General features: G+C 43.0%; 1 protein-coding gene across 10 annotated transcripts in view; it reads right to left on the reverse strand.

Annotated features, from left to right (window-relative positions):
• The window catches only part of LOC137015297 (protein NLRC3-like), an 85353-nt gene that overhangs the window by 16353 nt on the left and 55681 nt on the right, over positions 1 to 13319 (reverse strand). For 8 of the 10 annotated variants that reach the window (XM_067380163.1, XM_067380166.1, XM_067380159.1 and 5 more), the window contains 4 exons: positions 3804 to 3977; positions 3525 to 3698; positions 733 to 906; positions 599 to 645 (listed from right to left, as the gene is read on the reverse strand). In XM_067380163.1, the coding sequence (XP_067236264.1) occupies positions 599 to 645; positions 733 to 906; positions 3525 to 3698; positions 3804 to 3977 (569 nt within the window). Of the gene's footprint in view, positions 1 to 598; positions 646 to 732; positions 907 to 3524; positions 3699 to 3803; positions 3978 to 13319 lie in introns of those variants that run through there. The other 2 variants (XM_067380160.1, XR_010893936.1) reach the window with 2 other exon arrangements.

The raw sequence follows: 13319 nt of genomic DNA on the forward strand, positions 1-13319 counted from the left end.
CTGCAGAGGGCGCCAGTGGCCTGACGATTGTTTTTACACTTTACAACGTGATCTAGTTTGAGTTTGAGATATGCCACTCGTGTAAATGATAACAGTTCATGTGAAGCTCTGAGACACAGGCAAATTGAAATCAAGGATTTTTTAATAATCGAGTATTCAAATTTAATTGAGGAATTGTTACAGCCCTACCTTTAACCATTCACTCATTCTCAAAAGTCAACTCCTTGTCTTTCCTTTCTTTACACTCTCAGTAGGAATTAAGAATTAACATTAAGAGTTAAAACATTTAGTTTAAAACATAAATACTTGTTCCCTAAATAACTGCACATGTTTCAAATACTTGTTGTTAATTGTTCATCTAGTTGTTCATCCTGGAGAAAAACCACCACTGCTTTGTTCATTCAGGATTCAGAAACAATATTCTCACGTCCCACACGTTCAGCCACCTCCAACAGCACATCTTCCACAGACTCTCCATCATTGATGACACACCTGATGCTGTGACGGAGTGACAGAGATGACGCCTATATACTCACGTGTGACGCCATCTCATTTTGTGTGTGTGTGTGAGAGAGAGTGTGAGTGTTTGTAGACTTACACTTTCGTAGTCCTGCTGTCATCATGACCTCTCCTCCATGATCCACACTATAAACACACAAACACACATTAACGTAGATCTGCATCATTCACACACACACACGTTCAGTGTGTCATTATTAGTGTTTGACATACTTGAGTATCTGCAGTTTATAGTTTGGATCCTCCAGTTTGTGGTTGAGCAGCTGCACTCCTGATTGTCCTGGGTGATTGTAGTTCAGATCCAGCTCTCTCAGGTGTGAGGGGTTTGAACTCAGAGCTGAAGACACATAACCACAGCCTTCCTCTGTCACCATACAGCCAGACAACCTGCAGACACACAACAGTCAGATCATCTACAGACACACACAGTCAGATCATATACAGATACACAGTCAGATCATCTACAGACACACACAGTCAGATCATCTACAGATACACATCAGTCAGATCATATACAAAAACACACAGGCGGACCATGTTGAAAATCCCTGAGACTGTTGATGTCATTGAAGCCCTGTCCACTTTCAACAGCTGCAGCCTGTTGTGACTTAAATTAGCGACCTTTAAGAAGGCTTGCTTCAGTAAAGTGGTTTACTTCCTTTCCTTGTCTTTGCTGCTCAGGAATTGTCACATGGTGCTGTGTACAAACAAACCAGTCTGATGCACCCATGAAATGACTTATGTACTGTTATTGGTGAAAATAAACCTTTAAAATGTTGCCTCAAGGTGTTTTTACTGACGCCCCATTGTGATGCCCCCACTGTGATTCAGCAGTATCCTAAGAGTCTTTTACATGGTCCTTTGAGCCGGAGCTGAGCGTTCCAATGGACCAATATAAATCAATTAGCCAATGCCATGTATCATCTCGTCAGTGTCAAATGTCAATAGATGATATCATACGGCAATTAGAATATTCATTATGTCATTAAGTTGCATTCACATTCTGCCAAGTGTCAGCCCTTTATGTTTGTTTGCTTCTCTGCTGCTACCTCTTTGTGCTCACATAATGTATTTTAATACAGCTAAATTCCCAATAAAATTCTTTCATCTATATATTTTTCTATTTTGTTGTCAGACAATATGAAATGGTGACTGAAATGTGGCCCATTAAAACTACATATAGGACTCAACACTAAACCTTGTCATGTGCTTATCCTTCGGACAAATAAATCGGTCATTCATTGTCTGAGTAAAACAGTTGCTTGTCTGGAAAAAAAAAAAAACAGGATTTTTTTTTTTTTTTTTTGGTGTAAATATAAATGTATTCTGAAGCAATATCCTTTCAGAATATTCCAGCTTTGACATATATAAATCTGCATATTTGTGATATTTACACTGAGGGCATTTATTTTTTTTTTTAGGGACAATTTCCCCCCACCCAATCCTGTACGATTCATGTAAATGGTATGATTCATCTTTAAATTCTTAAATTTGTTCAATAAATTCAATTAGAATAAGACACTAAGGGCTGTTACCAATCAAATTAAATAATTTACAATAAAAAAAAAAATAAAAAAAATTCTGATTTAACCTTGAGTTTTGAAGTATTAGACAGATTAGATAGCTTTGATATTTGCACCACCAGGGCTTGAAATTAACTTTTTTGCTCACCAGCCACTGTGGCTAGTGGTTTTCCAAAGTTACTAGCCACTCAGCATTTTCACTGGCCACAATTTTGATGTTGGTAAATTACATTTTATATGATTAAAGTTGACTTTGTTATGCTTAAATTACTTTATTTCGAGTCATTTTACTTGATTTAGAAGATTTAAAACCCTTTCAAACTTTTAAATGCAGATTGACCACCCAAATCAAGACTACATTGTATATCAGCTGGTATGTACAGGTGGGCAAGAGGTGGACAATATGAACATGGGCTAATATGAGAAATTTTATAAGTTATTTGTGTTAGGCTATATAAAAGAACAAATAAGCTAATTACAAAAACAATAGTAAATTAAAAATAATCTTTTTTTCAGATACACTAGGTTTATAGATACACATATAGCCTACATTTATTTAACATCTTTTGTTGTTTGATTAACATTAATGACCTATTTAATTGGGCAGCTGAATGCATGGACGTAACTGATGCATATTCAGTTACTCACCTGTTTACGTCCACTTAAGCCATAACCGACTGTATTCACGCGAGATACTCCACACGATGGACATTTAGACATCTGTGTGCACATGTATTTGGCTACTCAGGCGCGAGGAGAACTGATCGCGCTCGCGACAGAGAGAGAGAGAGCGCACGCGAGAGAGCGCTTCTGGTGTGTTATTTAGCGCAATTCCGCCTATCCCTCCTTCACTAACTGCATGTAAATAACGAATTGTGTGATTGTATTGTAATGTTGTGCTACGACGATCTTCGACGATCCTTTGGCTGTAAACTGAAATTATATTCAACCCGCCAAATTGGCTAGTGGGAGTGGCTGTCTTACCCGCCACAGCTGAAATCTACCCGCATTTGGCGGGTTGGTGGGTGTTAATTTCAGGCCCTGTGCACCACTATTTACAATGACACTAATAATTCTTAATTTCTAATAGGAATGCAAAATCATGAAAAATCAATCAGTAGTTGATTTTTTTTAAATAGATTAACGAGACACAAACCTCTACATTCAATCGTGTTTGCTCCTATTTATTTTTGATCACAGTGCATAAAACGTTTAGTCCCAATGTGCGCACATTTGGAGAAATACACATTTACCTCATATTTCATTAGATAAAACAGAAGCAGGGACGTACACGGGGCTTCATAATTTACAGAGGTCACAAAATGTAGTTTACTAGTCTGGGGGATACATGACTTTTGCCCAATTTGCTGACACACACACACACACACACACACACACACACACACACACACAGATCATCTACAGACACACATGAACACTGACAGTCTGACAGTACTTTATCCATTATATGTTCTTAAATACCTCAGGATCTGCAGCTGACAGTTTGGACTCTTCAGTCCATCAGAAATGAAGTTGACACCAGAGTCCTGTAGGTCATTGTTACTCAGATCCAGCTCTCTCAGGACAGAGTTTGAGGATTGTAGAGCTGAAGACAAACTGTTACAACACTGAGCAGTGAGATTACAGCCAGCAAGACTGAAAGAGAGCAGATCAAACACATCAACAGTCAGATCATCTACAGACACACATTAACACTGTGATCAGCTGACTGTAAATGATCTCTAATATGTTCTTAAATACCTCAGGATCTGCAGCTGACAGTTTGGACTCTTCATTCCATCAGAAATGAAGTTGACACCAGAGTCCTGTAGGTCATTGTTACTCAGATCCAGCTCTCTCAAGACAGAGTTTGAGGATTGTAGAGCTGAAGACACAATTTCACAATGCTGATCTGAGAGATTACAGCCAGAAAATCTGGAAGAGATGAAATATTAAATAAATAAATAAAAACAAAGACAGGTACAGTGGGTTTCCAGTTTTCTGCCCTCAGGATCACATGATCTGAACACTGAATCACAATACAATGAGCTCCTGAGAGTGTGATAATCTGATCACTTTATCATTCAGATTAATATCTGAAATCTGATGAGCTCCTGAATGTTTCTTCAGAATATTAGACATTTTGAAAAATGTAATAAAGTTTTCTGAGGGTATAAAATATAAAAGTTTTGAGAGACTCTCCAGACAGCTGTGCATTTATTGCAGTTTTACCATTTTTTACCATTCAAGATGACATGTTAAAAAAATGCTTTATCAGTAGTTTAATCTTTACAGTGATGAAGAGACAGAGATTAATACACTGCGTCATGAATGTGGAAATCAAATCCTTTAAAATTACGTTAACAAAATAAAAGAGCTCTTAAAGGAGATCTATTATGCAAAATTCACTTTTGCATGGTGTTTGGACATAAATGTGTGTTGGCAGTGTGTGTACACAACCACCCTATAGTGATAAAAATCCACCCACTCCTTTTTAATCCCCATAAATCATAAGCAGTGTCTCAGAACAAGCCGTTTCCAGATCCCTGGCAGTGTGACGTCACATTAGCCACAGGCCCCGCCCACAAATGTTGACAGACACTTCCAAAATGTTCCAAAATGAATTATTGATCAAAGCCATAACCAATCACTGTTCAAAACTCTCTCCTTACCTTAGCTTGATTCACAACGGTCAGCTTGTAATAATGTTTTATAATCTGATTGATACTGGCAGGAATTCATGGGAAATATGAGTTTGCTGATGTTTGTCTTTGCGTCATTACGTCACGTCAGTAAACAGGAAGGAGTCCTGGATAGTAGGCTATATGGTGGATACTCCTGTAGCGCATCATTTGTAGCCTCTTCTTACAGCAGCTGGAATGGATTAAACTTGGGATGGAGGCTTGAAATCCAGAAAGTTCAAAACCACAATCATCACTGACAACTGTGGTAAAAAGTAAAAGACTTCAGACTGCAGAGAGCCAGTAAAAAAGAGAAAGTGACCGGGCTCGTGTAATAAAGCTATTTTTCTGCTGGACAGGTGAAGACATTTCAAATGTTCACAGGGTAATAAGGTTACAGTAGCACACGTTCTCGCTTCATCCATAGTTATGAATAATGATAATACTAACTACATACACAGTCACGCAAAGTTGATTTTTTTAACATTAACAATTCCAGAACAAAGTATATTGATTTGCACCATTGGCAGCGTGATTTATTGTAAAACTTTTTTTGAGTTTGTCAGAACAAAAGTGGATGACATGTTACTTCTTCAGATGACATTTTCTGGTGAAACTTCTTATTATTGGACACATACAAGACGTTGAATCAGTAATTGTGATGTACAGTGAAGATCCACACTGGTGCGTTGCCAATACTCCTGACAGCCCCCCCACACATAGCTGCAGCTGCTCCTCAAAACATTAGATTCATCCGCTGAGGAGCCGTGCCGAAGCACAACCCACGTAAAGATGATAATTCCACTAATCACTGCTATTGCAGGTTTCAGACAGAGATGGAGACAGAGAGGCGAAACTTACAGACTGTAGCTTTAAGCTCTTTTAAGTGCTTGTTTAAAAGTCCCAAAATTATATTATCATTTACTATTTATTTCACAATTAATCGTCATCTATGAACTTACAGCTCTTTGGAAATTAATTTATGTCTGTGAGTGACTGCATTAATATTTAAAGTATAGTTTTCTCACAAGTGCATAGAAATTAATTGGGCAAAATACACATTATTACACACAATAAACTTGTTTCAATGAGGCACTGATGAGACTGTAAAAGACTAAAAACAGCACTGTCAGCAGATTTCATAATAACCTACTCTAAAGGCAACACAAGCTCAACTGACGCTCGAGACAAAACACCGTTGTGCCGCCCACACTTCACACTCACAATTAAACTCCATCTCTGAGATGAACGTGAAAGACTGGAGTTTTATTTATTGGTTTATTAATAAACTTGCACTACAATAAAAGCATGTACAAGCATGTTTTCAAAATTTTGAATCTGCAACATCAGAAAAAGCAGCACGCAACCACTGCAAACGCAAACGCTGTCAGTAGCCTACTTCCACATAAAGACAATTTAACACTGGACGCACAAAGCACAAGTCTCTAGTTCAATGAGAAACACACAAAAGGCAAATCAGTAGTAGCGGTGAAGCAATGGTTCTCACACCCAAAATCCCGTCACTTGCGCATGCACAGCTCTCCGTTATAAATATATGGCATGTATAAATATTAGGCACATAAAAAGGTGATCTACGTGACCTCTCCTCCTCTTTCTCTCACACACACAGGTGGAGGGTGAACTCCAAGGTAAAGCTAAAGAGATGAACTTCCCCTTTAAAAACATTACATAAATTTCCTTTAATAGTTTCACTTTACCTGTCGTCACACAACCTACACAGCCCAGCATAAACACTCCTGATAAATCATGTTATTAAAGCATCTACGTTCACAAAAACTTAATTTGAAAAGAGAAATAAGCATACTGTATAAGAGATTTGGCATGGCAGAAAGCGCACCAAGAGCTCCCTCTATAATCACTAAAAAGTTGTCATATTAGGCTACTCTATTGCAATCTCACAAATACCCCTTTTCCACCAGCATGAACCGGGTGCTAGTTCAGTGCTAGTGCTAGTGCCAGTTCGGAGTTGGTTCAAATGACGAGCCTTCAAAGAACCGGTTTGCCTTTCCACGGGCTAGAGAGCAGCACAGAGCCAGGATTTACGTCACTGTATATGTCTCATATTTCACAGCAAAGCTAGCGCTGCAGCACCAAACACAAACACACAGAGCTTGTTTGAGATGCATCGGCTTCTCGCATAGCGATCGACGCATGACATCAAAGCACTGCGAGAACGATCCAAAAGCACAAGGAGTCGTATGCTCTACAAACGCTCCTGCGGACCCGCGGCCTTCCGATGTCACCCGCCGAATCGGTCCGGCCTGCTCCGGTGCATCTCGAACAAGCCTTCCATCAACAATCGCGGATGTTTCACTACTGTTGATGCTCATGGCTTTGTGAACTTACATCCATTTGTATATAGATGGAGATTACGATCAAGCTGCTATTAGCTTGATTAGCTGCCATTTCAAAAATGGCGGTCTCAAGTTTCTTGTTGGTCATGGTAACCCCGCCTCCAGCAATGTTTTGGTGCTACTTACGAACCACTTTTCCTGGTTCGGAGCTGGTGCTTTGTGTGTCAAAAGACAAAGAACTGATTTGAAACTAGGCTCTGGCTCCGACCCAGCACTCAAACTGCCTCGGTGGAAAAGGGGTAAAAGTTCTGTTATAATAAATGAAGCGGAGCAAATCTCCACACACCACACAGCGCTCAAAACGCCAGAGTTTCTGTTCAGTACTAACTTAAACACCTCTGATTGGCCATTGTGAAATCAACAGATATGTCTGTGATTGGCTACATTACATGTAGATCATGTGCCGCTCTTGGTTGGGCGGGTTGCTTCCAAGTAGAAGGAAAGTTAGTTTAGATTTCAAATAACTAATCGGGTGATAACATTGAAGTGAAATAATTCCAAACGAAATTAATTAAATTAAAAACTAAATACCTCTTTTTCTGTCTAGTTCTCCTATCTGCTTGTTAAGTCATAACGTAAGGAACGCTGTTTCCGGGTCCAAACCCAGACTTAACAACCGAATAGTCACGCGCCAGCCCTGCCTATTCTAGACCAGTGGTTTCCAACCTGGGGGGCGCGAGAGTTTATATGCTTTGAGGTCAAACATGAATATGAAAAACCTTTTTGTATAGCTTCTAGGAATGCACCAAATGATCAGCCACTTATCCGAAAATGTTGTCAATTAATTCCTTTGATTCTATATGTGGTCTCTCAGCTTGTTGATCACATAAACCGATCACATTTTTTATGACACAAAAGATGCAAGCTTGTTCAGAGCCGCGGCAAAAATGAAAAGCCAGCAGCGGCTGGTGTGTAGACTATATAACGCAGTCAAAACGTGTGTATGGATCAAACTACTTCAGGGTATCCTCGGGTCCTTAAAACGTCTTAAAATGTCTTAAATTCAGATTGGATAGGTCTTAAATATTTTTCGTTGCATTACCACAAAAATGTTTTATGTATGTTTTATGTTTTCTAATACGTCTCCGACGGAATGGTCCAGCGCTGCGTGGCGCCATCTGCAGGACAAAGGTCAGCAAAGATGTAGGAATATGTGATCAGAGCTGTACACAGATACACATTTTTAAATAAATCTGCTGTGGCAGAGCTACTGCAAGTGATTTTCTGTCATGAATGTGGCTCCCTCGGCTCATCCTCCGGACCACCGGAGGGAGCCATCACCCGAGTATTGACTGGTTACCATTCGGACTTCATTATAGGCCCTCATTCCTGGGACTGATGAACCATGCACCTGCGCCATATCACACACACACTATTTAAGACGCTCACACACACACACACACACACACACACACACACACACACACCGCGAAGTCTTGATTTGCTAAGGTGATCATTTCTGAGCGTTTTTCCTGTGGACTGATTCTTTGTTATTACCTGGACTGTTGACACTGTTTGATCCGTTGCCGCCTGCCCTGATTTCTGCCTGGACTTTGTACCTTGTTTGCTTGCCGCCTGCCACGACCATTGCCTGTGACCCGACTCTGATCATTGCTGCCAGCCCTGATCCACTGCCTGTCCCTGACCACGGTACTGTCTTTGCCCACTGTATTATTGTATCTTTAACCCTCTGGAGTCTGAGGCTGATTTGGGGCTTGGAGAAGTTTTGACATGCCCTGACATTTGTGCTTTTTTCAGTTGTTCATAAACATATAAATGACAAAAGTGTCATTACACTGTATTCAGCACAAACTAGGCTACAATAATATGTGAGCAACATGTACGTACATGTGTGTATTTTTGAAGGAATAATGTTTATGCGTGGTTATTGAAAAAACTAAAAACTTAAGTCACTGAAATAAGGCCAAAAAAAGTATATTACATCTGTGTTCATAAGACTTCTGGGTATTGGAGGTTGTAGACTAGAGTTTTTGCTTCAGAATGAAGTAAAAATTATCCTTCCTACTCCTTCATATAAAACAATAGAGAGATTTAAATTTTCTAAGACACTTTTGGTCAAGAAACACAGTATGCATGGAGGCGTGAATCCTCATGTATAATGGGTGATTCTCACCTGAGAAGACAAAAGAATTGAATAATAATGACCTGAAATGACTTGCATATTAATGAGGCCTTTCAGTCAGGTAGGCTGTGAAAAAACCCTCTGTGATCATGCTGATAACAGGATTAAAGTCCACTCAGGACAAAAAAAAAAACATGATTTTTGTGATCTCATGCATGCACGTATTATTGCACATGATATGAAGAAAATTTTGTATAGGCCTATGTTAAATTACACTACCAGTCAAAAGATTGAACACATTGCCATTATAATGTTTTTAAAAGAAGTCTCAAGTCTCTAACCAAATAATGGTTTTCTATTTTAATATACTTTAAAATATAATGTATTTCTGTGATGCAACGCGTCTGAACATTCCTACCTCTAGGGCATTTCATATAGGCTACTATATTTGTTATATTATAGAGCCTAAATGTTGATGTGCAGTTGACAAACTATACATCATTAAAAAGATCTAAGACTCAAGCTTCACATTTGACTCTTAAAATCTTATATTGACCATAATTTCTTAATATGCTTAAAAGCATACACATTTGGAGAAATATTGATGGATTCTCATATGTTTATATCAATTTTCTATACAGAGAAGTAATATTTATTATTCTATATTTATTGTCATCATCATGAGCGCTGGATGCTGTGTTTTTAATTCATACTTCAGCCGGAGGGCGCTCTTGCCCCTTTTGTCCACAAATGCCTCAGTAAAAGAAGAGGCATATCATGTGACAATCAAGGAACTAACAGAGGCAAGAGATCGCTAAATATGGCTATTCAAAACACTTTTGAAGACAATAAATACCCGATTGAGATGACGAATGCATGTATTGACTGAATTTGCGTCTGAATAGCGCTGGCTCCGTGGGCGTGGCCGCATTAGCGGATAATGAGCTGAATCACAGACTTCTGACATGGCTCTCTTTTCATACAGATTACATAAACACAGAAGGTTTGTTTTCGATTTGACTTATATGTTTTAAAACCTGACATCTTAATGTTTTTTTAGACATAAGTGTAATTTTTTTTGTCATTAGTATTCACTAAGTTACAGTTCATTTTCTAAGAACTATCAGATTGGAGTTCGTTCAGAGGGAGACGAGAGATCACGCATCATGTTAGTTTTCTTTATTTTACAAAAAGCACAACATTTTGTTTTTACTCTGAGTGTACACAAATGAAAGAAGATATTTCACAGATTAAAATGGTGTATAACTCTTAATTGTATGTGCAACATTGACAGAGTATTTTGAGTCTCTTTCACACTGATAAGAAAAAAACCACGGTGGTATCGCCGGCGATACCTTCAGACCTCAGAGTGTTAATAAAAGCTGCAAATGGATCCGCACTCCTCTGATCCTTCATTACAGAAGACTTCGCCATCTACGATCCAGCAGCTTCCACGAGCGTTTCCAGTCTCAGCATGGACCCAGCATGGTGTCTCATCAACCTACATCAAGGTAGCTGTACCCTCGAGGACCATATTCAAAAGTTCCTGGAGATTGCTCACCTGTCTGATCTGCCAGACTATGCCCTCATTGACTTTTTTGTTTATGGATTAAACGAACCACTTAAGGACTATGTACTCACCAATGGTCCCCGAGGGTCGTTTGTGGAATTCCTGGACTTTGCCCTGCTCACAGTTGGTTCAACTTTTACTGTGGGGGTCGCGGAGGAACGCGACGCCACGCTGAACCACATAATGGTGGCCGCTACAGACTGCGCACATAAAATGGCGGATGCTACAACGCCCCATCATGTCTCCGCTGATCACCCAGTGCAACGCCACGTCTCCGCTGATCACCCAGAGCAACGCCAAGTCTCCGCTGATCGCCCAGAGCAACGTCACGTCTCTGGATCAATCAGAGAACGGCAAGGATTACGTTCCAGTGTGGTTGACCCACCGCTGATGTCAGCGCGAGCGGCTGGCATTCCCAAGCATCAGCCAGCCGCTTCGCCCTCAAGCCCGGTGGCCGCTTCGCACTCAAGTCAGCCGGCCGCTTCGCTCTCAAGCCTGGTGGCCACTTCGCACTCAAGTCAGCCGGCCGCTTCGCTCTCAAGCCCGGTGGCCGCTTCGCACTCAAGCCCGGCGGTTGCTTTGCTCTCAAGCACAGCGGTTGCAACGCACTCAAAGCTGCCGAGGGCAACACCTTCTAATTCACCGGTTGCAACGCACTCAAGCGCCCTGGACGCGATGGACAAGATGGCCGCTCCAGCCAGTGAGTCCACTCCAGAGCCTGCTCCAGCCAGTGAGTCCGCTCCAGAATCCGCTCCAGCCAGTGAGTCCACTCCACAGCCCGCTCCAGCCAGTGAGTCCGCTCCAGAGCCTGCTCCAGCCAGTGAGTCCGCTCCAGAATCCGCTCCAGCCAGTGAGTCTGCTCCAGCCCCGCATGCGCTTCCTGTCAGTCCCGTCATGGCCAGAAGGGCTGTGCTCACATTCTATGTTCTGGCTGTTTTGCGGGCCTGGAGGATGCACTCAGGCTTCTTTGACCATGGACCAGTTTGCCAGCCTGAGCCCGCTGCAGTCCCGGAGCAGCCCGAGCCCGCTGCAGTCCCGGAGCAGCCCGAGTCCGCTGCCGTCCCAGAGCTGTCTGCTCTCCCTGATACGGCCACAGAGCAGCCTTGGTCGGCCCTGCCACCACCGCCTGGACCATTTGCTCTACCGCTGCCGCTCAGGCCATCTGCCCTGCTGGCGCCACCCGAGCTCCTTGCCCATGAACCCGCCAATGCCTCCCTTGATTTCCCCAAGAACTTTTTTTGGGGGGGGGCAGTATACCTAGGGGTGGGGAGCTGGGGTGTGGGGACCTGGGGGGTGGGGACCCTGCCCAGCCACTGCTGTCATGGCCATTCATGGACTGTAGGCCACTAGGGCCATGTATGGACTCTGACCCGCTGGGGTCACCCATGGACTCTGCCCTGCCGCGGCTGCCTAAGCCGCCTAACCTGCCGTGGTTACCCAAGCCACCTGACCTGCCGTGGCTGCCCAAGCCGCCTGACCTGCCGTGGCTGCCCAAGCCACCTGACCTGCCGTGGCCGCCTGAGCCACCAGACCTGCCTCTCTCACAGGGTCACACCACCATCCTCACAGTGGTCGATCACTTCTCCAAAGCGTGTCGCCTCATCCCGCTCCCCAAACTCCCCACGGCCTTAGAAACTGCCGAAGTCCTATGCAACTACGTGTTCCGGCTTTACGGGCTCCCAGAGGACATAGTTTCCGATCGAGGACCACAATTCACCTCCCGATTATGGGCCGCCTTCTTCAAAACCCTTAATATCAATGTCAGTCTTACCTCCGGTTACCATCCAGAGTCCGGAAACGGAACGCCTTAACCAAGAGCTTACCCGCTTTCTACGCACTTATTGCCAGCACCAACAAGCCGAGTGGAGCCACTTCCTGATGTGGGCGGAGTATGCCCAAAACTCGCTCCGTAAGCCCTCCACGGGAGTCACACCGTTCCAATGCGTCCTGGGCTATCAACCGCCACTATTTTCCTGGTCTGGTGAACCTTCAGAGCTTCCAGCCCTCAATGACTGGCTACGGAGGAGTGAGGAAACACGGGATCTAGCTCACCATCACTTGCAGCAGGCTGTCAGGAGACAGAGAGAACAGGCCGATCGACATCGTCGACCTTCACCCCAGTACTCGGTCGGTCAGTGGGTCTGGCTGTCAACCAGGGATCTACGGTTGAGACTCCCATGCAAGAAACTCAGTCCCAGGTATGTAGGGCCTTTCCAAATCACTAGACAAATCTCTGCAGTATCATTTCGGTTGAATTTACCTGCTAACTACCGTGTTTCTCCTACCTTTCATGCCTCGCTGCTGAAACCCGCCGGGGGTCCGGGAGGGGAGCCGGAGGGAGCCTTGGACCGTCTTCCCCCGCCACTGCTGATTGAGGGCGAGGAGGCCTATCAGGTTCGGGATCTTCTCGACTCCAGGCGCCGGGGTCGGAGGTTACAATACCTGGTCGACTGGGAGGGGTACGGACCGGAGGAGCAGTCCTGGGTCGATGCAGATGATATTCTGGACCCCGCTTTGTTGGAGGAATTCCATCGGATGCATCCGGAGAGGCCGGCCCCTCGACCGCGT

The sequence above is a fragment of the Chanodichthys erythropterus genome, chromosome 24 (genome assembly GCF_024489055.1).
Source record: "Chanodichthys erythropterus isolate Z2021 chromosome 24, ASM2448905v1, whole genome shotgun sequence".
Taxonomy (NCBI): domain Eukaryota; kingdom Metazoa; phylum Chordata; class Actinopteri; order Cypriniformes; family Xenocyprididae; genus Chanodichthys; species Chanodichthys erythropterus.